The 25,744-nt window shown below is 50.1% G+C and overlaps 1 protein-coding gene across 1 annotated transcript in view; it reads left to right on the top strand.

Moving 5' to 3' along the window:
- Positions 1-15,308, top strand: part of LOC125151923 (heparan sulfate glucosamine 3-O-sulfotransferase 3B1) — a 39,932-nt gene extending 24,624 nt beyond the window's left edge. The window contains exon 2 of the mRNA XM_047833460.1: positions 11,217-15,308. Within this exon, the coding sequence (XP_047689416.1) occupies positions 11,217-11,835 (619 nt within the window). The 3' untranslated portion in view covers positions 11,836-15,308. The remainder of the gene's footprint in view (positions 1-11,216) is intronic.
- The last annotated feature ends 10,436 nt before the right edge of the window (positions 15,309-25,744 follow it).

Below are 25,744 nucleotides of genomic sequence, written 5' to 3' on the forward strand. Positions count from 1 at the left end.
CCAAAAATAAATAAACGTTGAAAAAAAAAATTTAAAAAAGAAATAGTCATTAAGCTTAAAAATAGTTACAGGGTTAGTGTTCCGCTCAGGCTGATGCAGGGTAAAAGGCTAATCTGACTTGTAACTCTTAGCAGCCTCTCTCACTCACCATTTAGTTATTTGATCTCTTTGGTGCTTCAAGTTTTGTTCCCTTGGGGGATTGTGGTGTCGGTGGGGAGAAAGCGCTGTGTCTAAAAGCACAGAACTGCTGGAAATGCTAAAACTCACCAGGCAGGCAGGCTCATCCACCAAAAACTTCTCATTGAATGTAAAAAATCACCATGGGACACACACTCCCTGGAGCGTAGCATCAGCCTCCCAGCACGTTCCATCCCTCCTGTCCTTCCTTGGACGTGAAATCCACAGTCAAGTTGGACTCTACAATCTGTTCCAAATTTATTGCTTTTCTATATTAAAAAAAAAAAGGCGGACCATGACAAAGAACGGATGGGAATTGGGGAAGTTGGACTTTTCTTCTGCTGAAAACGGACTCTGGTGAACTTCCATACTTTTTAAGCTGAGAATTCCAAAAACGGTTGGGGGGTGGGGAGTTGGGGGACTTTGGCGAGTGTCTCTGGGGTTTCCATCGGCAATGTGGTGCCACTCATTTTCTTGAGACCCCTGTGGGTCAGTTTCAAGGACTTGGTCAAGCCCAACTGATGACGGTCAGGAGTGTGAGATAAGAACCAGCAATTTTTTCTTTTGTCAGCAGTTTCCTCTGAAGTTTATCCTCTCCCTTGGATATTCTCTCTGGGTAGAAAGTACTTCTTTTCTTCTCTAAAACGTTCTTGAGCTATTTAAAGCCTGCGATAAGGGACGTTTATTTGTACTCATTTCCTTTTACTTTAGCTTGACTTTAAACCTACATCTCGGGATTTTTATTGGCCTAATTCACTTTATACGGTTTTCAGTTGATAACCATAAAACGGGGTCCTGTTTGTTGAGTCGAGGGGAAGGATGGAGCCCTTATCTTGGACTTCTGTCTAGAGTTGACTGGGATTTCTCTGGTCCCGAACTCCTACTGGCCGCACGGCCGGGAGGCAGGAAGGTAACTGATGATATCAAGTCTTCACTAGGTGGGTCTGGTTTCAGCCAGTTGGGCTATTTCTTTCCTTCAGCCTCAGATGGACTTCCCCCCCCCCCCCCGCCCCGCCCCCAAACTGTGGCTGGTTTGATCCTTGTAAACATTCTCTGCCATGTTTAAAAAAAAAAAAAAAAAGGAAAGAATCTTCCCAAGTAGGTTGTGTTTCTATTCTATTAAAGGCTGCCTCATTTTCCATTCTTCTGTGGCTTGGATCACCACACTCATTCATTGAAGTCAACCCAAGAATGGGCACTCAATATTCCTTTGTCTCTGATGTCCTACCAGGGGACTAGGAAAGAAGGTGCAGTCATGAGCTCTTTCATAGCACGAGTGGAGAATTAAGGGAAGCTGAGACTTCTTCAGATAGCTTGTTTTTTCATGAGCCTTTGAATTTGAGAACCAGTTTAGTATTTTCTTTTTCCTTAGCAGTATTTCCGCAGAAATACCCCTAGGATCTACAGCCACAAGCCAGAGGAGATAATAAAGACATACGAGTGGGGTTCATTCCACCTTACCTTTGGGTAGGGTCTTGCTGCTTTAAGAGCTTTTATTCACCTGCAGATGACATCCAATTTTATTATTATTTTCTTGTAAACTAGGCAGGACAAATCTTTCCCCTTTACCCATGAGGAAAGGCAACTCCGAGATGTTAGGCACTTTGCCGGAGGCCACACAGCCTGACCCTGAACCCTGCTTTTCTTTCCACCCCACCAGGCACCAGGCTATTTAATAAGCGGGTGCATATTAATAAGCGGGCCCGTTGAACATTGGCCTCTGTCTGAATTCCACCCCAAGGTGTTGTCGGCCTATACCGGTGCCCCTGAGATGTAGTTAATGCATGTCAAAGAAACAGATCTCTCCATCCCGGTTCGACTTCACCCCTGCCAGCTTGGGTCAGACCACTGCTGGCTGAACAGGAGATGGAGGAGGGGTGCGGTGGGGAGAGATGGAGATGATCAGCGTCATTTTTCAGATTCTGAGAGCCCAAGAACATCCTTTTAGACCAACCCATTAACTTGCATATAGAGGGAAACAGAGCCCAAAGCTTTGAGTGCCTTCCTGTCCAAAGCGGGAGCCAGAACGCACAGCCTCGTGAGCTCTGTAGCCTCTGCTTTTTTTTTTTTTTTAACAGTGTTAGAAAGCCCCCTCCCCCTGCCCCCCTGCCCTGTGTGTTCCCTCCCCCAGCTTCCCCGGTAAGCGTTAGTGCTTGCCCTTCGCTAGTGCTGAGTGTTTTCTGCAGCTCTTGGGCGGGGGCCTGTTTACAAACATTTGCACCGAGTTACCAAGGGCACAGGGAAGGCAGATTGTCTCGGGATGAGGCAGGGAGCGATTTACAGGAGCCTGTGACACACACGAGGCGGGCCCTGTGCTGCCAGGCAAGTGTCCCGTCCCCCCCGCCGCAGTGCTGAGGCTTCCTTGCCCCAGGAGCCTGTGCAGACCCCCAAGCCAGCACTGATCAGAGACCACCGCCTGGCCCCTGGCCCCGTCTCCGCCCAGGAAGCCTTGCAAAGCAGGAGCAGGACCTCGTCACCTCGGGCTTTGCTCACTTGGGGTCAGGTGCCCCCCTCCCCTCCTCCACGCTTGGTCCTCTGCCCTGTCCCTCTCCGCCCCACCAGCAGGGCTGGATTAACTTTCTTCAAAAGTCCGCTTCCTTGAAAACTTTTTTTCTTTCCAATGATCAAAAAAAAAAAAGTGCATGCGCGTGTGTGTGTGTGTGTGTGTGTGTGTGTGTGTGTGTGCGCGCGCGCGCGCGCGCGCGCGCTTGTTTCCGGGAAATGGGACACGTTACTCTGGTTGCACAGGATTGGTCCCGGCACACAGTCAGGTCCAATAAACGCAGGAGCGGTGCCCCAGAGAGCTCACCACAAAAGCCTATTAGCTTCTAATTGAAACCCTCTCTCCCTCCCCCTCACCACTTACCCCCCCCCCCCCCAGCCCCTTCCAGGAACAGGAACTCAGGCCTTTGTGAAGCAGCGTCTATAACAGAGGATTCTGCCAAAAAGAAAGGCATCTTGAGTTGACCCAAAGGAGCGAGATGCTCTTTTGCGCCCCACCCCCTTATGGCATTCAGGGGCTTTTCATTTTCTGAGCAGTATTGAAATTCTAGGACAATGGAGGCCAAATCCTTGCAGTGGGGGTTGGAGAAAGGAGAGGGGAGGGTTGCAGGAGGAGGAGGCGTGGGGGAGTCGAGCCTTTTGTTACTTTTCTTCTTTTCTACCCATTACCTTAAAAAAAAATTATAAAAATAAAAGGAAGGGGGAAAAGGCCCCAGTAAACTTTGTAATGAGTCATGACCTCACTTCCGGCAGCCCTAGGGATCCAGCTTGGGGACCCGGGAGACCCCGAGAACAGCAGACTATTTACAATTTCATTTTAAATTATTTTTAAAACCCTCCCAAAGGAGTTCTTTGATATGCAAACATCTCCCCCAAATGGAGATAATTATTTATGGAGATGTGGCTCTTTGAACGGGTGGGCTTTGAGGCTCCCTAGGAAAGGAAGAAGGTTCCAGATAAGGAGGGGCCAGAGCTGATACGCATCTCCCGCCCACCCTTCCTCCGGCCTCCCTCGGGGTTTGGGGGGGGGGGGTCGGTTAGAAAGCGGCTTTAAAGAAGAAACTTACCCAGAGTTAAGACCCACTGTTGGGAGTTAAGGTCTCTCCAGCCTTGTCCACAGTCAGGGTTTCTAGAAGTTTCTTCCCTGTCCACGGGTGCCTGGGCTTTCTGTAGGAGAGGAAAGGGGAGGCTGATAGGCTGCAGCTTGTGTGTGTTTGACCCTGGAGGTGCGCTATAACTTACAGGGTGACGAGATGGAAAGACACGGGGGGGCGGGGGTAGTTTTTTTAGGGGGTGCCGGATAATTAGGGTTGGTAAGAGAGGCCCCCAGAAGAAGGTACGAGATTAGCCCACACTTGTTACCAAAGTCCAGCGACCAGGACCGTAATGACCCAGGGACCTCCTCTTTCCCTTTCCTCTGAAAATGCTTTAATGTGGCCTAAGGTACCAAGTGCCCAAGAAACCTGGGGGAGACACCTCCTCCCCACAACCTGCCAGCGACTTGTCTTCCAGCTTTGAGCTTGCTGCCCCCCCCCCTCCTGTCCTGTCAAGTTGGCCTCCCCGCAGTGGGGATACTGAGGCATTTAGCTAGCACTGAGCCTGAAGTAAAGCCCCCAGCCGGCTCTGGCTCCTTCCCTTCCTCCCCTGGGGAGTAGAGGGGCTTGGACAGCCCCAACTCTGCAAGATGAGGGGACAGAGCAGTCCCATTCCTAGTGATCCAGGTGTCCTTCCATAAAATAAAGACTTTGTGTGTGTGTGTGTGGGGGGGTGCATATATTTTCAAGGCAGAAAGCTTGACATGTTTCTCAGACCTTGTCTCGTATGTCTTAAGAATCTCGGCTTTTCTTTTTATCCTGGGTGGTTGGGGCAAGGCGGTGGTGGTGGAGGGGCCAGAGTGGACCGGGCCACGCAGCTGGGCAACCTGCGTCCCAGGAAGAGCCCTCAGCTCAGAGGGAGAGTGAGTGTAGACGGACTGGACTGTGGCGAGAAGGCGAGAAGTCCCCATAGGGTGGTGACCTAGACTTAGCGGGGGGAGGGCGTGAGACCCCATGAATTCCCCAAGGAGGAAACCACAGCTCACAGAAAAGAAGCTGAAGCCCGATGAGATCCTCCGGGTCCTTTGGGGTTCGTGTTGCGGCTTCAAGTAAATTTCATTTTTTGAGACCAGTTTCGGGTTCGTGGCAAAATTGAGGGGAAGGTGGGGAAGGTGCTGAGATTTCCCTTAGACACTCCCCCCCCCCCCCCCCCCCCCCCGCCACACACACACGGGACCATCCCCCACCATCCACATCGTCCACCCGAGAGGGACATTTGTTACAACTGATGAACCTGCCTGCACACGTCATAGTCTCCCAAGTTCCAGTTTTTGGTAGGGTTCATTCTCGGTGCGTACATCCCATGGGCTTGGACAGACAGTTTCCCCTGCCCTAGAAATCCCCTGTGCCCCTCACCGTCTGTTCGTGTCGCCTCTCCCCCTAATCTCTGCAGATCCCCCTGTGTTTGCGTGGAGCTTCCGGTATGTGTGGGTTTATCAGGTGGCATTCTGCTTGCCTCACCTTTTTTTTTCTTTAACGTTTATTTTATTTATTTTTGACAGAGAGAGACCGGGCGTGAGCTGGGGGGAGGGGCAGAGAGGGGGGGAGACACAGAATCCGAAGCAGGCTCCAGGCTCTGAGCTGTCGGCACAGAGCCCCATGCGGGGCTCGAACTCACGGACCGGACCGTGAGATCGTGACCTGAGCCGAAGTCGGACGCTTAACCGATTGCACCACCCAGGAACCCCGACTTGCCTTTTGAAGGGGACATCCTTAGGTCCTGGACAGGTTTGGGACTGTGCAGGTGTGAGGAAGGAGGTGGTTTGGTTTATTTTATTTTACTTTATTTTAGGCGTGGGGGGCATAACCTTTCTAGAAACCTCGATTCTTCTGCTTCGTGAGGATTGTTCCGTTCTTGCTTTTGTGTTCCGAATTCTCAGAGGCTGGGCTCCCGCTTCTTCAAGGAAAAGCTAAAGTAAATATAGCAGAACTGGTTCTTGGCTTGTGCCCCAGGAGGGTCACCCTTTGTCGGAATATCCCGAGCCTGGCAGCCTCCTGGTCATACTAACTTTACAGATCGGGAGCTGAGGCCCGACGTGTCAGGGATGCGGCCAGGGGGTCATGCCAGTTAGGAGCGGAACCAGAACCAGAAGAGAGGCCCTCCTGGAGACGAGTTGGTTTTTTTGTCTTTTAAGTCAACGGTTATACCCGTGAGGTCAAGATACCTAAGTCCCGATTGAGCATTTTCTGATGCATAAAGCTAGACACCAAGGGTGATGAGTTACTATATGTAAGTTTGAAAGACATTTTTATTTTTAGTTTTTTTAATGTTTATTTATTTATTTAAAATTTTTTTAACGTTTATTTATTTTTGAGACAGAGACACAGCATGAACAGGGGAGGGTCAGAGAGAGAGGGAGACACAGAATCCGAAGCAGGCTCCAGGCTCCGAGCTGTCAGCACAGAGCCTGACGCGGGGCTCGAACTCACGGACCGTGAGATCGTGACCTGAGCCGAAGTCGGACCCTCAACTGACTGAGCCACCCAGGCGCCCCAATGTTTATTTATTTTTGAGAGAGAGAGAGAGAGAGAGAGAGAGAGAGAGAATCTGAAGCAGGGTCCAGGCTCTGACCTGAGCCCAAGTTGGCCGCTTAACCCCTGGAAGAAATGTTGAAAAAGAAAAAAAATCTTCGTCGGAGTTCGGACAACATGGGGGTATTTCTGCAACCGAGCGAGGCCCTCGTCATCCCGGCAGGGGGAGGAGAAAGGGGCAGGCCGAATGTTCCCTGGTCTCTTCCCCCGGTCTCTTAGGTCTGAGTGGGAGACTGGCCCTCCCGGACGACTGTGGCTCACAGCTTTGTCTCCCCCCCTGGAGGGCATTCGCTTCCCTCCGCTTTGCATAAATGTCTCCGGCATCTGCCAGGCTGTGCGGAGGTGGTTACACCCATTTGAATAATCGTCCTTTTTATTGTTGTGTAATTTGCCAGTTCAAACAGTAAGTTCAGTTGCTGGACCACGGGAGCAGGGGCGTCACCCGAGGAGAGAGAAAGAGACGCAGGGCAGGAAAATTAGGGCCACATTGGCTGCTGGAGAACATCACTGTTGTCAGGCTTTTTAGAACTCTGGTTCATTCGAGTTTCCTACGCCTTTGGGCCTGAAGGTTTGTTTTTAATTGTCTGCTTTTAGAGGAACATATTAGAGCCAGCCCCCCTGGGGCCTCCGGTATCCTGCTCCGTGGCCCAGCTCTTGGGGGGGGGGGGTGTCACTGATATTCCCAGAAGATCACTGTGCTGGTCATTGCTGGGTATTGATGGCGGTGACACGGCTGCCTTGGCATCTGAGGGTTCGTTGAAGAAGTGGGGTCCTTTCTGCTCTCTGACCTGGGGGATCTGCCTGGTCAGGATCCCTTAGGCTTCTGCTAAGGGCATTTCTTGTGCGTGTGAGCGTGTCTTCCCTGGACTTGCAGCAAAGGCACCGTCCAGCCCCGCGGGCTTCACCACGTGCCGCGTGTGGAAGAGGGGGCTGGGGCGGGCACCGGAGGGGGAGATCTGTTCCCACAATCGCTAATATTCCCAGGCTCGGCTGACCGCCGGAGATTGTGGGCCTACGACGTCTATTGTTTTGAAATCTGACTCCTATTTGAACAGTTACGATCACAGCCCTCTGATTCTAGCACTGAAATACCTATTATTAAGATCCTAATCTGGGAGGGGGGGAGGGGAGGCAGGTATCTATTTAAAGAGAGGGGACTTGTGTGTGGCCCTGTGTGCTCCTCATCAGATTGAGAAGAAACAGGAGGTTGGGAAGGGGAAGGAGCCTCGGAGGGGTGACTGGGCCCCCACCGCCCACCTGTAGGTCGGTGACCTGTGTCCAAGGGAGCCACCCTCTCTCCTTCGGCGTGTTTCTTCATTGGTGAACTGGGGATCGCAGGACCTCCCCCCACCCCCCCCAGAGGCGCGTCGTGAGGATTAAATCAGATAATGCAAGAGAGAGTTTCTCCGCAGGCTCACAAGCACTATATAATTATTAGCTGTGATGATCAGTTTGAGAAACTGGCTTGCATAACGAGCCGCTCAATTAAGCTGCAAACCTCCCCCCTGGCCTGAGGCCGGCTTGTCCTGCTGGGGCCACTGGGAGGGGCACACAGGGCCCACGCGTGGGGGAGGGGCTTGCCCTTGGCCATGTCGTCGTCTCCTCCTTTCTTCTTGGTGCTACTTGTGCCCAGAGAGGTTTTGGGTACGAGAAGCCCGGGACGAGAAGCCCGGCTGGGGAAGGGAGGGGGGAAGGAGGGAGCCCCAGGAAGAGAATGGAAAAGGCTTCGTTCCAGGACCTGGGGAGGGGGCGGGGAGGGGGGGGGAAGGGGACTTGCCTGGAAGCTGCCGGAAGGTTCGGTGCCAGGGATTTTCCCACACGGTCCTCAAGCCGTGTTCCCCACCCAGTGAACCCACGGGGCTGTGCTGGGAGCTGGTGGCTCTGTCTTGAGCACAGGGCCCGCCATGGAGGACCGCCCCCCCCCCCCCCCCCGGAAGCCTGTGGAAGGGACTCAGGAGGCATGTGCGGAGATGAGGGAGAACCCACTTGTGTACTCCACCATCAGCCACGAAGCAAGGGGGGAGCAGCCCACAGGCTCCAGTGGGCAGGGGCTGAACAGTCTGTCACGGCACGAGTCCGCTGGCTGTCATTTGCAGGATCAAAGAAAGTCCTGGGGGCCCCTTGTGTGCTCTTTGCCACATGTGTGCAGACTGCAGACCATTCTGGGGAGAGAGGGATCCCTTGGAGCTGGTGGCAGCCAGGATGGCTTGGGTGACCCCCAGGCGGTCAAGCTCAGGAAATCTGTCCGCCGTTCAAGGAATCCTTCTTTGTGGCCAAGGAGGTTTTGCCTTTGGACTTGGGGATAGTGAGGCTCTCCCGGTTTCTAGCTCTGTTCTGTGGTGTCTTACTCCCGTGGCCCAGTGAGCCATTTCGGTTGCTGCCAGACCCTTTCTTTAAGGACACGGCGGTGGGGTTGGGAGGAGGTGCCTGGGTGGCTCAGTCGGTTAAGCGGCTGACTTCAGCTCAGGTCGTGATCCAGATGTCCAGTTGCCAGTGACTTAATACCCGGGGCAGAGAGAGAGGGGGACAGAGGATCCGAAGCAGGCTCCAGGCTCTCTACTGACGGCAAGGAGCCCGACGCGGGGCTCGAACTCCCCAACCACGAGATCGTGACCTGAGCCGAAGTTGGTCGCTCAACCGACCGAGCCACCCAGGCGCCCCTAGACTCCACCTGCTTTTGAGTGAAACGCAGAACAGACTGAGAGCCAGGGCTCTTTTTCCCTCCATCCCATCAGCCCCACGACACTGCCACGTTCACCTAAGTGGTTAATGGGCAAAGTGGGTCGGTCCAGCCTTAGGGCAAGCCAGGGATGGCTCCAGGGCTGTGCAGCGGCCTTCCTGGGGGACGACCTCCTTCCCCCGAACTTGTTTTTGAAGAAGGAGCTCTCCCAGCATGTGGCCCTTTCTGGCTCGTGCGATAGAACTTTCTGTCGTTTCCGTAAATGTGCTTTATTAGTAAGAGGAGCTGTGCTCTCAGTAGATGAGGGGTGGCTTGAAGCTGGAGGTTTAGGATGTCCTACTGGGAGGTGAATATTTGGTCAGAAATGATGTGGGAATGGCCTTCTTTAAAATTCCCGGGCCCACGTAGAAATCTCTATCCCATGGCTAATGGAAGATTGTGCATCCGGGACCAACACTGAGTCTCCAGTTAGTTAACACATCTCCCTTCCTTTTGATGTGCACACATGTACTCAATTTTGTCCCACCATGTGCTGTAAACTGCGGGCTGAACACAGTAATACTGGAAATAATCCTCTTGTAGGAGCAGCAGTTAGTATGTATTAATTACATATGTTAAGCGTGTTCAGAGCATGTTATGATCATTAATGGTCTTACTCCTCATCCAACTTCCATGAAGTAGGTACTGTCACCTTCATTCTTACAGAGGAGGAGAAGCCCAGAGAAGGTAAGACAGTTACTCAAGGTGGCACAGCATACACGCTGAAAGCTGGGATTTGAACCCAGGTGATCTGATGTCTGAGCCCACGTCCCTTAACTGTTTAAACTGCTCTGGCTTTACTAACCTCCTACAGACACGCTGAACGAAGTACCACTGTTCCCACATCACGTGGTGGAATGTTCCAGGCCAGGGAGCATGTAAGTCACAACCTTCCATCATCGATTACTGTTATTTGCAAAGCTAACTGCCACCACAAAACAGCATTTTTTCTTTTTTAATGTTTATTTTTGAGAGAGAGAGAGAGAGAGACAGCGTGAGGGGGAGAGTTGCAAAGAGAGAGGGAGAAAGAAGAATCCGAAGTAGGCTCCAGGCTCCGAGACATCAGCACAGAGCCCGACGCGGGGCTTGGACCCACGAACCGTGAGATCAGACCTGAGCCGAAGTCGGACGCTCGACCCACTGGGCCACCCAGGAGTCCCTTTGTAAAGATTTTCTTAATGTTTATTTATTTTTGAGGGAAAGAGTGTGAGTGGGGGGAAGGACAGAGAGAGAGGGAGACACAGAATCGGAAGCAGGCTCCAGGCTCTGAGCCATCAGCACAGAGCCCGACGCGGGGCGCAAACCCATGAACCATGAGATCATGACCTGAGCCAAAGCCGGATGTTCAGCCCACTGAGGCCCCCTCCGCCGCCGGTGCCCCCAAAGCAGCTTTTTGGTGCCAATATCATGGCCTGCATCTCTTATAGGTTGTTAACAGTTTTGTTGGCATACTTTTATTTAAATTAAGGCTGTGATAGAGATCTTACGAGCCCTTTTGTTTTTTTAATGGAATCTGAAGTATTTTTTGGAAGCTTCTAGAGCTGGGTCTTGGGAATTTCCTCTTGGCAAGTTTGCGTCTGTTTATATACTTCCATCCGATTTCACCTGGGTTTTAGGTTGCCGCGTGCTTTTTGCCGTGAAGGCGTTTTTGTCCGTGGTCGCCGCGGTGAAGCAGGTATGGCCTGGATGGGCCAGGGGGACCTCTTCCTCCTGGTTCCCGCCGCACATGTGCCCAGGCTTGGTGAGCACACGAAGAGAGGCTGGTGGGGACTCCTGGACGGCACCGTCTCTGGGGGCTCCAGGTGCTGTGGTCAGGAAGGGTACATACCCAGAGGCCAGGGGCCTTTGTGTTGTGACCCCTGATGTTTGGGGCGGTCCGGAAAGCTGGGCAGCCTGCACAGTGAGTCAGGGGTGGTGCCCATGACAAGATCGGGAAGAACTCCTCTCTCTTCCTTCCTCTTTTTGTCTCGGAGGAAGGTGCTGTCATACTTCACGGAGATAGCATCTGGCCTCCGTGGGGATGTTAAGGTACCTTCCGGGGACGACCCGCTGTTGGCACTCTCTCGCGGTTCCGCAGCCGTTCCCGGTAACAAAGGGGAAGCCGGGATCGAAAGTGTCGTCTCGGAGACGAGACGCGCGGCCAAAGAGGCGTCCCCTCCTGAGCCGACTTTGCTCTGCTTGCTTTTCCCCAGGGACCTGATGCCGAGGACCCTGGACGGGCAGATCACCATGGAGAAGACGCCCAGCTACTTCGTGACCCGCGAGGCGCCCGCGCGCATCTCGGCCATGTCCAAGGACACCAAGCTCATCGTGGTGGTGCGCGACCCGGTGACCCGGGCCATCTCGGACTACACGCAGACGCTGTCCAAGCGGCCCGACATCCCCACCTTCGAGAGCCTGACGTTCAAGAACCGCACGACGGGCCTCATCGACACGTCGTGGAGCGCCATCCAGATCGGCATCTACGCCAAGCACCTGGAGCACTGGCTGCGCCACTTTCCCATCGGCCAGATGCTCTTCGTGAGCGGGGAGCGGCTCATCAGCGACCCGGCCGGCGAGCTGGGCCGCGTGCAGGACTTCCTGGGCCTCAAGAGGATCATCACCGACAAGCACTTCTACTTCAACAAGACCAAGGGCTTCCCCTGCCTCAAGAAGGCCGAGGGCAGCAGCAAGCCCCACTGCCTGGGCAAGACCAAGGGCAGGACCCACCCGGAGATCGACCGCGAGGTGGTGCGCCTGCTGCGCGAGTTCTACCGGCCGTTCAACTTGAAGTTCTACCAGATGACCGGCCAGGACTTCGGCTGGGACTGACGGGACCACCCCCCACCCCCCCCCATCCCGCCGCGCGATGTGACTTTCCCACTTGGCTTCTATGTTGACAGAGATTATATGTATGTAAAATGTACAGAAATCTATTTTATAATAATTTATTTTTAATTCGTAAGCAATTAATTCACTAAGCTGCCTAGCCACACTCTTCAGAGGGTTTAGCTTCGTAACCCGTTCACATTCCAAAGCTTCTCATCGGTTCTTTTCCTCACAGTTGATGGTGCTTCCGTGTGCCCCCCCGCCCCCCTCCCCCATTCTATTTAAAAAGAAGAAAAGCACAACTTGAGATTTTTGTCGTTACGGGTACGCAGCCTCCGATCGCTGGCTGAATTCGCTCGCCGTCTCCTTGTGTCTTGGGTCTCCTAGGGCGGCTCCCATTTCTGTCCCTGCCTGCACACCTCGCAGGAACGCGACACCCCCCTCCCTTCCCCCCAGAGGGTCACGTCTCCTGTGGCAGCTTCCTCGCCCCTGTGTTGACATTTCCGAGGACGTGGACGCCAAACCACAGCGCTGAGGCTTTTCCCCCAAGTCTGCTCAGCTCGTGGGGGACATCCCTGCCTTTGCGGGGACGCCCGCCTCCTTTCTGGGGAGTCCTTTGTGCCAGGGTCCAAACGTTTACTTGGGCGTGGGGTTTTGAAAGATGGCCCTGTGTCGTCTTCTGCCCCAGTCCCTGGTTCGTTAAGCAGCTCGAAGCGTATGCAGACGGTAGCTCCTCCTTCCCGGGCCCCGTGTGTGTGTGTGTGTGTGTGTGTGTGTGTGTGTGTGTGTGTGATGCTGGGATGCTGCTTTAGAAATAAAGACGACCCCTGATTTGCACGCATCGCCATGCCCCGTTCTCCAGGCCAGACAATTCTGCTTTGACACACCAAAGAAATCCCCTAGGCTAGCAGAATCTCCTGGCAGAGACCGCACGGGTCCAGAGGGGTCAAGTGCATCCCACCCCATCAGAGTCCGCCAAGGTGCTGCTAGGTGCACAGCCAGCCCCAGTTGGGCACATCCCAGTAGACTGTGGGAGTAGACCACCTCCGAGGGGAGAAAAGACAAACCCCCACCAGAAAGGTGGCCAGCGGAAGTGAGTCGTGGCCCCCTCGCTTGATGTCTGGAACTCTCCTCCTCGGAATCCCTGGCTCATCCCAGATTGACAACACAGTCTGCAGCCGACGGCCAGGCTGCAAGAACGAAGAGTGGCTCTTGTAAAGACAGGCTGGGAAAGCTGGCCCCGTGTTGCCTGGAGACACTCACGCCTGCCAGTTGTGAAGATGTCCCCCTGTTTGAGCTAGGTCCCGGCAGAAGGTTTCCAGCGTTGTTGCTGCTGATGGCCGAATGCTCCCCCCGCCCGGTACCTCTCTGCCGAGCGAGCAGTTGGAGATCATTTTTGAGGACGTAGCCTGTGGCAGTTGGGTAATCCTATAGCAGTGTCAGGTAACGAACATACCCCCCGTATCCTGTTTTCCGAACCGCAACTGCTGCTGCCATCAGAGGGTTTTGATTCGAGTTCTGCTTTCGCCGGGGCACATGCGGGAAGGTAACGCGTCTCGGCAGAATGGTCGGGGCGTGATGGTCACGAAGTCGCTTTCGTGTGTCGTTGCGGGATAACTTGCCCGACAGAGTACGAACACTTGTATGAAAGGAGAGAGATGGTCCCTCTTTAGCAATCGGTCAGGATGTCACTGGTCATTAGGTGATGTCTGGTTTGTGTTTGCCCACACGTTTCAGCCCGGGTGCACCCAGCTCGCCCTCAGCTGCAAAGCGATCGTGGGTCGGGTGAGGTCTGTGTAGGACGATGGGCCGGGGGGGCTCCGTGCGATCCTCAGATGTTCTGTTCGTTTCAAAGCTCTGTCACTGCCTCTCCCAGGTAGCTTAGCAGCTGCATTTAGAGGAACACCCTAACCCTGGCGTGGGTCTTTCTCCCTTCTTGCTGCTTTGGCATCAAGACGTCTGCAGAAGGGTGCCGATTGGTCCAGAAGGGTGCTGATGGGTCGTGTGGTTTTCCAGTCCGAAAGCTCACTGGAAATAAAACCACCGATGCTGCTTTTCAGTAACAGAGTATCGTTTCAAGTAAAAGCCAGTGTCCACCCCCTCCGCCTCACCCTGCCCTGGCCACACTCTGGCCAAATGCGAGCCCCAACAGGGCTCATGATGCAGAGTTGCAGAAAGGTTCGGAGGAGGGCTTGCGACAAAGCAGTCCGCCTTCGGGTCCCCGCCGTCTATCCAGGCTGGACAATTTGGATGAAGTTGTTTATTCCCTGCCTTAAAACAGAAACAGGAAGTTTTCAGATAGAAGGAGGGGAGGGTCATTGAGTCATGAGCCCTGAAGCGAGTCAAGATTCTATTCTGGGTCAAATCCTTGAATCCAAACAGATGGCGCTAATTAGCAATGACGGACTAGAGCACGTTTTTCTAGAGCAGACAAATAAATCAAACTTCCTGCGCATCTCTTCATAGAGGTCTGATGGCTCGTAATTCCTGACGGATCCAGACCCGACATCTGCCCCCAGGTTACACCTCATCGTGTGATAGTTATTGTAGAGCCCGAACCCCCATGCCTTCCTCCAGTAGGAGTTAAGCAACACAAACACATAAAATTCAGCCTTGAGTTTCTTCCTGTTCTAGCAATCTCCAAGGCCACCGACTCAAGTTTTTTAGCTGTTAGAAGACAAACACCCATTTCATGTTTCGGCCTTTTGTCTCAGCACGTTTTGGGTTTCTTCCAGTTTAAAGCTCTGCTATTCAGTGGGGTACTTGACCCCTCTCGGTTTTGTCTTCTTTATTAAAAGCAGAAAAGATAAAGAAAAATAAAATGGGAGGTTTTTTACTGTCCCAGAAATCCGTGCTCGCTTGGAGGTGTTTGTGTCGTAGTCTGGTAACTTGGTAGGTCGTACCTGGAAAGGTATTTAGGTATATTGGCTGCCTAAGAAATACTTATTTGGATGATGGAGGAAGAGAAATTATCTTTTTCATAGGATTCTCTTTGGAAGTTATTTCGAGTGACAGTTTAGACTTTTGGAGAAAGTTTCAGATCCTGCCAGGATATTTATTTACCTAAGAAAGGAAAACGGAAGGCTCCGATAAACTAGAGATACTTAAGCGTGGGTCTCAAACACAGACAGAGATGTCCGTGTCATTTTTTTTTTCGTTATTCTCGAGAAGGATGGTCCCTTAAATTTAAAGGTGTGGTTAGATTTTTTTTTTTCGCTTTTGTAACCTTAATTTATGACGGAGTTCATTCAGCCCAGGAATCTGAAATACTGTGCAAATTCTGGCGGCGTGTCTTCTATAACCTGGATGTTAGAATAGCCAATATGTACAAAAAAAAAAAAAACAACTAAATCAAGTATTTTGTCCTATGTATAACACAGATTAATTTTACACAGAGAAAAGAGGTTTCTAGGAAAATGAAAATCTGGTAATTCATACTATTTCTTTGTATGGACGAATAAAATATATTTTACCAACTTGTGGGTACTTTTATGTCTTACGGCGTGTTGCGGGGGGACGGGGACTGTGCGGGTTTGTTGAATAACCAATCAGATGCGCGCGGTCGTGGGTGACGTGCGCGCGCGCGCGCGCACACACACACACACACACACACACACACAGGCATTCTGAGGGTAGGTTGATTGGCAGACTTCAAAATCCAACTAATCTACAAATATGTGAGGCAGGTTCTTTGTAAATGACTCTCAAGGCTACGAGATCAGCGGGGAGGCCTGCTTACACAATCTTATTTGTCAATTAGGTCGCAGAAAAGCTGGAGAATGTTTAAAAATAAGATAATGTAACCGAAAAAGCTCCCCCAAGTGGTTCTCTCAGGTAGCCAAGCTTGAGAGCCATGGTTCTCAGAGTGTGGTGTCTGGACCCCCATCAGTATCCCCTGGGAACCTGCTAGGCATGCCCCACCTCAGAGCTACTGAATCAGAAATGCGGGATTTAATAAGCTCTCCAGCTGATTCTGATTCATGCAAAAATTTGAGACTCCCCACTAGGGGCATAGGCTTCTTATCATTCCATTCTGGAATGAGAGACTTTGGATCTCTCTGATCAAGCACATTGACCTTTCACCAACCAAGGCAATTATGAAGCCGTTCACCCCCTTGTACCTCTGGGTCTCCTTTTGGAAAGTCTGGATCAGTAGCTGTCTCTGCGTTTCAGATAGTGGTTACTACTGCCGGGATTACCCTCATTCTGCTGGGTCCTGTTTTTTTCGGGAGGCCCCCATATACTCACCTCTAACGTATTCCTGTGAGTGGAATGATAGATGCGTATATCACAGAGGATCTTTTCAAAGAGGATTAAACTCCTTTAACATGCCACTTTCGGGGCGCCTGGGTGGCCCAGTCGGCTAAGCATCTGACTTCGGCTCAGGTCATGATCTCATGGTTCGTGGGTTCGAGCCCCACATCGAGCTCTGAGCGGACAGCTTGGAGCCCGGAGCCTGCTTCGGATACCGTGTCTCCCTCCCTCTCTGCCCCTCCCCTGCTCCCGCTCTGTCTCTCAAAAATTAATAAACATGAAAAAAAAATTTTTTAATGATGCTTTCCACCTCACCTTCTGCCTTCAATCTTCAACAATATATCCCCAGCATTTTCTATATGATAGACAATGATTTCTTCTCATCCTTAGCAACGGACTCTACGCTTGACCCCCAAAAGCCCACTGACTTAAGGCTAGAGACTCCGTCTGGCCCTCGTGTTCTCAGCTGTGATGGGCGGATCTAACTAGCTCTTAATAGCAGCATCTAGTTTCATTTTTCCATTCTTGCTCATTTTTACCATCGCTAGGTGTATGCCGGGTGAGGGGGCAGTCTCGTTGCAGAAAGTCAGCGGTGGTAACAATCCGGTGGGCTCGAAGCCCGCGTCTTCCATTTGAGAACTTGGCATCTTGGCTCCGTGCCACAGTCTAGTGTTCGTGTGGGAACTGAAAAGGGACTTGAGACCTCGGTGCAGAGGTGCCCGAGACGCCTGGAGAAGCTTCCCTGCAGGGACTCCCCTAGGCTCCGCCTGTTTTCTCTTTCAACACATTTAGCAAAAAGACAGATGATAGAAGACGCCAAGACTGCGCTGAAATCAGGAGACAACAGAAAGTCTCCGGAGCTTCTTGAGAAGGGAAGGCGTGATATTCCGTAGGAACCAGGGCAAGAAGGGGCTGGAGTCAGAGATCGGCTCATTCATCCAATACGTATTTAAGGAGCGCCCACTGCTGCTAGGGACACAACCTTAAACGCCACACGCTTCCTGCTTCAAGGAGTTCACATTCCAGGCGGGGAGGATTTGAAGGATGTGTGCAGATAACAGCGGGATGCAATATGGCAAGGGCCGTGGCGAAGCGCCATGGGAAGTGGGGCCGGGAGATCCTAACCTGATCCGGGGCAGGGGAGGGGGAGGGGTCGTACCTACAGGTCTGGCAGGAGGCAGCCAGGTGATGGATGGAGGGCGAGAGGCAGGCAGAGGGCGAAGAGAGCCGTGAATAAGTGCAGCCAGTCGTGGGGGCAGGGACGGAGCCCGGATTGTGTGGGGGAAGGGGAGAGGCTGGGTCTGGAGGCATCGGCAGAAGACTGTTTTGCAGGCAAACGAACAGCGGTTCGGCTGCTTCCGAGCTCTAGTCTCCTTCATCCGGTTGCCTGCCTGCTGCCTGCATCTGGACGTCTCCATGAGCATCTCAAGGAAAAGCATGTCATAAATGGAACCCTCGGTTCTCTTTCCTGCACCCGGTCCCCTGAGCCTGCTGCCTCGGGGGCGTCAAGCCAGAAAACTTGAAGTTGTTCTTGGCGTCTCTTTCACATTCTTCAAGTCCAACCCGCAGTCCCTTTCCTCCCTGTTCCCCAAGCTCCAGCCACAAGAGTCTTCTTTTCTTGTCGCTCCCAAGGAAACCAAGGTCTTTGGGGCCGCCTTGCTCCCAACTCCTGGCCTGGCGAACTTATGCTCATTTTTCAGAACTCAGCACCACCTCCGTATGCAGGAACTCGGCCCTTGGTGAGGTCTTCTCTAACTGTGGTTACCCCCCGTGAACCACACGGCGGGCGTTCACACCCTTCAATAGCCTTTTCCCACACTGACTGGGTGCCGTGTCTCCGAGTGCTTTAATCATCAGGAGACAAGGGAAACAGGGCTGTGCCCACGGCATTTCATTGGCCTGGCCACCTCTGCTTCCCCTCTCTTAGAACACTTACGCTTTGGGGCGCCTGGGTGACACAGTCAGTTGAGCATCTGACTTTGGCTCAGGTCATGATCTCGAGGTTCATCGGTTCGAGCCCTGTGTCGGGTTCTCTGCTGTCAGTGCAGAGCCCGCTTCAGATCCTCTGTCCCCCTCTCTGTCTGTCCCTCCCCCACTCATTAAACATTAAAAAAAATTAAAAAATTAAAAAAATTAATAAACATTTAAAAAACAGAAATAAACATTAAAAAAAAAAAAGAACAATCGCTCTTGGGATGCTCCCTCGGGGAACCCAGCTGCCATGCTATAAGTAGCCGAAAACGAATGGAGACACCATGCGTGTTTTGCATAACAGTCTCAGCTGGGCTCCCAGAAGACAGCCGGACTCAACCGCCAGCCATATTAGCCAGCCACTTTGGGGGTTCCAGCTACCTGAACCCCTCCACTGACTGCGGCTACAGTCAACCTCACATGGGTTAGAAGAACCACCCAGCTGAGCCCAGTCAACCAACAAAATCGAGCGAGATCATGACCGCGTTTGGTCTTAAGCCACTAAGTTTGGGGGTGCTTTGGATAATGGAGAATTGTGACGATCCCCAGTCTAGATGAACTTATGCTCTTCTTGTAGCTCAGAGAATCCAATCTCTTTCCTCCATAGCACTTGCTGCACTGTATTGATCTGGCTGTATTTTATGGACGCAAGATGCAAAAAATCTTCCAATCTGTTCCGCCATCTTGGTTCCTCCCTCTGCACTTACTGCAATGTATAGCAGTGCACGTATTTGTGTTCCTTTGTGGTCTTTCCCCAGCACTAGTCCGCCATTTCCATGACAGCAGAGACTATGGCTTCTTGTTCATCAGTAAAGGGTCTTCAAGGTACCCAGACCCAAGAGCTGCTTAACTTCTGTTGGACGAAGGAAGAAAGTGTTGGGATTATATTCTGAGGGTGAAAGGATAAGAACTTTAAACAGGTGAGTGACGACGTTGTTTTACGTGGAGGAAAAGTGATATCCTGAAAGCTAGCTTTTCATGAGGACGAAATACTTCTTAGCTTTCTTATGGTTTAAGAAACAGTAAAGACTTTGGGTTTTAGAAAGAGAAGGCTTCGACATCCAGGTGGCCGACCGACACACGAAAAAATGCTCAGCATCACTCATCATCAGGGAAATATGAATCAAAACCACAAGGAGATAGCACCTCGCACCCGTCAGAATGGCTTGCATTCACAACTCAGGCCACAGCAGATGTTGGCGGGGATGCGGAGAAAGAGGATCTCTTTTGCGCTGCTGGTGGCAATGCAAGCTGGTGCGGCCACTCTGGAAAACAGTATGGAGGTTCCTCAAAAAACTAAAAATAGAACTGCCCTATGACCCCGTAATTACACCACTAGGCATTTATCCACGGGATACAGGTGTGCTGTTTCGAAGGGACATATGCACCCTCATGTTGATAGCGGCCCTATCGACAATAGCCAAAGATGGAAAGAGCCCACATGTCCATTGATGGATGAATGGAGAAAGAAGATGTGGTCTATATATACAATGGAGTATTACTCAGCCATCAAAAAGAAGGAAATCTTGCCACTTGCAACCACGTGGATGGAACCGGAGGGGATTATGCTAAGTGAAATGAGTCAGAGAAAGACAAAAATCATATGACTTCACTCAGATGAGGACTGTAAGAGACAAAACAGATGAACATAAGGGAAGGGAAACAAAAAGAATATAAAAACAGGGAGGGGGACAAAACAGAAGAGACTCATAAATATGGAGAACAAACTGAGGGTTACGGGAGGGGTGGTGGGAGGGGGGATGGGCTCAGTGGGGGAGGGGCGCTAAGGAATCTACTCCTGAAATCATTGTTGCACTAGATGCTAACTAATTTGGATGTAAATTTTAAAAAATAAAAAAGAAAATAAAAAAAGAAAGAAAATACAAATGAGCTAAAAAAAAAAAAAAAAAGAGAGAGAAGGCTTTGGCCTTGAGCCTGGGAAAGAGACGATGAGACAGGCAAGAGAGACCAAAAGTTACTGAAAGGTAATGTTAAAGGTGGCTTCTTTAGGCAGTGACAAAACTAAATGAAGGGATTCTAATTTTTTGAGATGGGCTCTAGAGAGACATTTAGGGAGACAGGAACCTGAGGGAGGAAGAAGACACAGAGAGAAGCTGGGTTCTGAGAGCGTCCCCCAGGGACACGGGAGAGGCTGGGTCCCAAGGAAGAGTTGAGCGGATTTTTTACGGTAGAGTTGGAATGGTTAGGTCTGTGCAGGTGCTTCCTGTGGCTGCTGTGAGCAGGGACCACTAACTGGGCACCTTAAAACCGTAGAAATAGACTGTCTCACAGGTCTGGCGTCCGGACACCTGAAATAAAGGTGCTACCCCTAAAACCTTCAGGGGAGGATCCTTCTTCCCAAAGCTTCTGGTAGCCCCAGGCATTCCTCGGTTCAGGGCAACAAAACGCCAATCTGCCTCTGCCTTTTGTGTCTGTGTCTTCACTTGGCATTCTTTGTATTTTCTCCCTTCCCTCTCTGGAAAGTGGAAGTCTATGATTTCTTTCCCTTCCTTCCTTCCTTCCTTCCTTCTTCCCTCCCCCTTTCTATCTTTCTTTTCTTTTCTTTTCTTTTCTTTTCTTTTCTTTCCTTCCTTCTTCCCTTCCTCCTTCCCTCTTTCTTTCTTTTCTTTCATTCTTTCTTTCTTCCTTTTCTCCCTCCATTTCTTTTCTTTTCTTCTTTCTTTCTTTCTCTTTCTTTCTTTCTTTCTTTTCCTTCTTGCCTTCTTCCTTCCTTCCCTCTCCTTTTTTCCTTCTTTCCTTCCTTCCTTCCTTCCTTTCCTTTCTTTCTTTCCTAAACAGAGAGAGTGGGAGAGAGAGAGAGGAAGACAGAGAGAATCTTCAGCAAGCTCCACACTCAGCACGGAGCCTGAGGCGGGGCTCGATCCCCCGACCCTGAGATCATGACCGGAGCTGACATCAACATTTGGACGCTTAACCCACTGAGCCACCCGGGTGCCCCAGCTGTGGTTCTTTCTTAATCTCTCCTGTATGGTGTTCCGTTCCACCAGCACACCGCACTTGATGGATCCACATCACTGTTAACGGACATTTGGGTTTTTTCCCTTGATTTCTTCTTCTTCATAGTGTCTAACTACCACTAAGCATAGTATTTAAACTTCTTCCACTAACTGAATACAGGGGAGCAGAGACTGTTTTGCACAAGATTCCCAGAATCTACAGAATGCCTGGAACACAGCAGGCGCTCCAAATATGTGTTGACTGCAGGAATGTTTACCTAACCTCCTCCTGGTTACTCAAGGTGCTCCTCCAATATTCCCTCCTCCTCCAGGCCCTCATCCACTTCTCCAGGACGACTTTCAACAACAACAACAATAGTAATGCCCCTTGTTGAGACTCTGCAGCTTTGCAAGCCTCGGTCACCTGCCCAAGGTCACACGGTTGGGAAGGCAGGAGTCGAACTAACAAGTGGTTGACTTCCGAGGCCAGGTTCTGATCGCCAACCACATAGTAACACCCCCTAGACTAGTGCTGTCCAGAAAGGTGTTTGGTTTGGCCCGCCAGGGTCTTGACATTAAAAACAAAAAGTGATTGCTAATATTAAAAAAAAAAAAAATTGGAGATTTTCTTACAGGGCTGTGGTGCGAGCCCTCGTCACCATATTAGAGATAGTTTGCAGGGAGCTGAGCCCGGGATGAGACTCTAGTTTGAGTCGCAAGTGTGTTTTCTTTCCAGTAAAACTTTCTGCCCCAACTTTTAAAGCAAAAGTGGACCTGAAGAGTAGTGCGTCCCAGGGTCCCTGGATCTTGTCCCTGACCCCCTGCTCTCCCCTCTCCCATGGCTTGTTGTCTGGGCTTTTACGTGAAGTGCTATTGCAAGTTAGAAAATCTAACCAGATTCTTCATGGGTCATTCACATCTTTTCCTTCTTCTTTTTTTTTTTTAATTTCAAATGTTTATTTATTTTTGAGAGAGAGAGAGAGAGAGAGAGAGAGAGAGAGACTGAGCATGAGCAGGGAGAGGCAAACTCTGAAGCAGGCTCCAGGCTCTGAGCTGTAAGCACAGAGCCCTATGCGGGGCTCGAACTCACGAACTGCGAGATCATGACCTGAGCCGAGGCCAGACGCTCAACCCTGAGCCACCCAGGCGCCCCCATCTTGGCCTGGCGTCCTGTGAATGGACTGGACTGCTTGAGAGGAAAGACACATAAATGTGTCTCTGAAAAAAATAAATTTTGACCTAAAGAGTTTGTAAAATTCAAGTCATTATCTTCTGGATCATCTCCAGTCCCTGAGTTGGTGAAATAACATTTCAAAATGTCATTAAAAAAGAGAGAGAGAGAGAGAAAGAGGGAGGCCTGGGCACGCCGTGATGGATCTGAAGGGTTTGACACCTCTAATGCTTAGCTGGGAATTTATGAATCAAAAGCTTTAAAACTTAACCCAAGAAAGTTTTTTTAAGCACTACTATTTCCACCTAATTAAGGGCTGTCCTACAAATATGATTTATTTGTAGCTATCACTCATGTAGAGAGTAGAGCCATCCAAGGCTTTTTAAAAAAATTTCTAATGACTTTTATGCATTAACTCAATCAAAGGGCTTTCTAAAAATATTATCTTTCCTCTTCTGGAAAAAGAAATTAATGCCTCCTTATCATATAAACTTTAGAAACTATAGAAAAATATAGTGAGGCTATAAAAATTACCAGAATCTTACCACCTGGCGATGATCATTGTGGACCCTTGGAGGAGAATACCTTCCATTCTTTTCTATGCACACTTGTATATAAATGTATATCTGTAGTCTAAGAATTAGTAAAAATATACATTATTATTCATCTTGCGTTATTTATTTCACATTGCTTTCGTGCTCTATTAAGCAGACTCGTAGCTACAAACGTTGCTAGGAAGCACAACTTTTTATGACTTTTGAGATTGTCTATCTTACGGATTTACCATAATTTGCTTGCCTCTTCCCTCGTTTTGGAAAGTCTGCTTGTTCCCAATGTCTTGCTGTTACAAACAAGGCTTTCATGAAAAATCTGGTACACCGTCTTCCCTTTTTTGATTATTTTGTTAGTCTAGATATAAACAGAATTAGTCGGATGAATACAGAATCAAAGTTTATGATCTTTAGGAGGACTTCAACGAATTGCTCTCTTTCTCAGAGAGTCACATGGGGAACGTGGTTCTTTCGTAGTATTGGGTGGAAACATTAGGGTACGGAATTGTAACTTCATTAGCCAGGCATTTGAAAGACATTAACATACGTGTCCTAGAAGGTACATTCCAGTGATTGCCTCTAGATACCTGTGCTAGGAGGAGACACTCAAATGATTGCCTTCGAGCAGCGAACAGTTTTGTTGTTATTGTTGATTTGCTTTTTGATTTACTTCTTTAGATGTTTAAACTTTTATACAAGGCTTCCTGTGGAGTGCTTCTGCCCCCCAGGACACAGTTATGGACCACCATAGCACTCCGTGCTCACCTTGGTCCACACACTAATGTCTCTTATTTTTCTTTTCGTTTCTTTTTGTATTTTTTAAGTGTTTTTTTAGTTTATTTTTGAGAGAGAGACACAGAGCGTGAGCGGAGGAGGGGCAGAGAGAGAGGGAGACACAGAATCCGAAGCAGGCTCCAGGCTCCGAGCTGTCAGCACAGAGCCCGACGCGGGGCTTGAACCCACAAACCATGAGAGTATGACCTGAGCCGAAGTCAGACGCTTAACCGCTTAACTGAGTGAGCCACCCAGGTGCCCCTCTTGAGGACTTAAAAAAAAAATTTTTTTTAATGTTTATTTTTGAAAGAGAGAGAGAGAGCATGAGCAGGGGAAGAGCAGAGAGAGAGGGAGACACAGAATCGGAAGCAGGCTCCAGGCTCCGAGCTGTCAGCTCAGAGCCCGACGCGGGGCTCGAACGTACGAACCCTGAGATCATGACCTGAGCCCAAGTCGGATGCTTAACCCACTGAGCCACCCAGGTGCCCCTCTTATTTTTCATTCTCCACTTACTTTTTTCTACCTTTTTTTGAAATGCTTATTTCTTTAAGGAAAGTGATGCATGTCAATTAATTCTTCGAGATTCCTAACCCAAATGACATCCGCCTCCGCTGCCCGCCCTACTTCCTGCTCCTCAGAAGACACTCGGCTTCAACTCATTTCGTGGATTGTTTTAGACTTTATTCCCTTCAAAGTTTGCAGTTGCCAGATTCCTCTAAGATCCCATTTTATCAGTGGACGCACAATTAGTGCTGAAGTCTGAAAAGTTTCTGGACGTTAATCATGTCAAAAATAAAGGTTCAAGGTAAGTGAAAATGAGTTTTTCTCAGGCTGGGCGCACAACCAGGATTAGGTCAACCCGTGATTAAAGAGCATTTAATTCTATAGAGAAAAGTACTAAATTATATGCAGGTCCAATTACAATTACTTACAATTGTATATAAGGGCTGAATTGTTTTAAAGTGTACTGCCTTTTAAAATGTTTTAATTAATCAATTTCTTCAGAATATATTTATTGAAGACCATATTCAGACAATGGGTAAGAGAATGGGGTGTGGCCTTTGACCTCATGCAGGTGACTTTTTTTTTCTTTAATATTTTTTGTTTATTTTTGAGAGAGACAGAGAGAGAGAGACAGAGAGAGCACAGGTGAGAGAGAATCAGAGAGAAAGGGAGACAGAGAATCCCAAGCAAGCTCCATGCTGCCAGTGCAGAGCCTGATGCGGGGCTCGAACTCACAAGTCGTGAGATCGTGACCTGAGCCAAAACCAAAAGTCAGAGACTTAACCGACTGAGCCACCCAGGTACCCAGTGGAGGTGACGTTCTTACTGAGAGGTAATACGATTCTAGTATCAATTCCAACATGTGGGAGGTCAGATCTCACAGGTCAAGGGTTGAGCCCCACGGGCCGCCCCCCCATCCTCAACTTCGGATGCCAATCACAAGTCTAGGTTGTCACCTGAGTTTGTGACTAGCTATAGATTGGGGGTTCCAACCATCCTCTCCTTGGGTTTGATGAATTTACTAGGGTGGCTCACAGAACTCAGAGAAGTATTTCACTCGCTGGATGACCAGTTGGTGATAAAGGGGTAATAGCTCAGAAACAACCAGATGGAAGAGATCCATGGGGCGAGGTGTGGAGAGAGGGCACAGAGCATCCATGCTCTCTGGGCACACCATTCTCCCCCTTTTCCACATGTTCGCGAACCAGGAAGCTCTCCGAACTTGATGGAGTCTTCATTACATACGCCCACTGGATGAAATGTTTGGCCACTGGTGATTCAACCTCCAGCCCCTTTCCTTTCTCAGGAAGTCCAAGTGACATGGAATATTCCAACCTTCGAACACATGCTTGGTATCCCCTGGAAACCAGCCACCCTCCTCAGGTGCTTTCCTGGCGTCCCCTCCTTGATATAACCAAAGACACCTTGGACACTCTCTTCACAGGAAGTTCCAGGGGTTTCGGGGAGTCCCGTGGCGGAAATGGGGATGAAGACCGAATACATATATTTCTTATGAATCACAGTATCGCGGGAGGAGATGACCATTCAAGAGATAACCACAAGTAATTACAAATCAATATGCAATTACAAAATGTGGTAACTATTCATGGCTTTATACATAGAGGAGCATGATTTCACCTGAGGAAGTCAAGAGAGGATTGTGAGCTAATATCTGAACAAATAAACAGTTGTGATGCGGGAAGGAATAAGAGGAGAGAAGATCACAGATG

Source organism: Prionailurus viverrinus, chromosome E1 (genome assembly GCF_022837055.1).
Source record: "Prionailurus viverrinus isolate Anna chromosome E1, UM_Priviv_1.0, whole genome shotgun sequence".
NCBI classification, from domain to species: domain Eukaryota; kingdom Metazoa; phylum Chordata; class Mammalia; order Carnivora; family Felidae; genus Prionailurus; species Prionailurus viverrinus.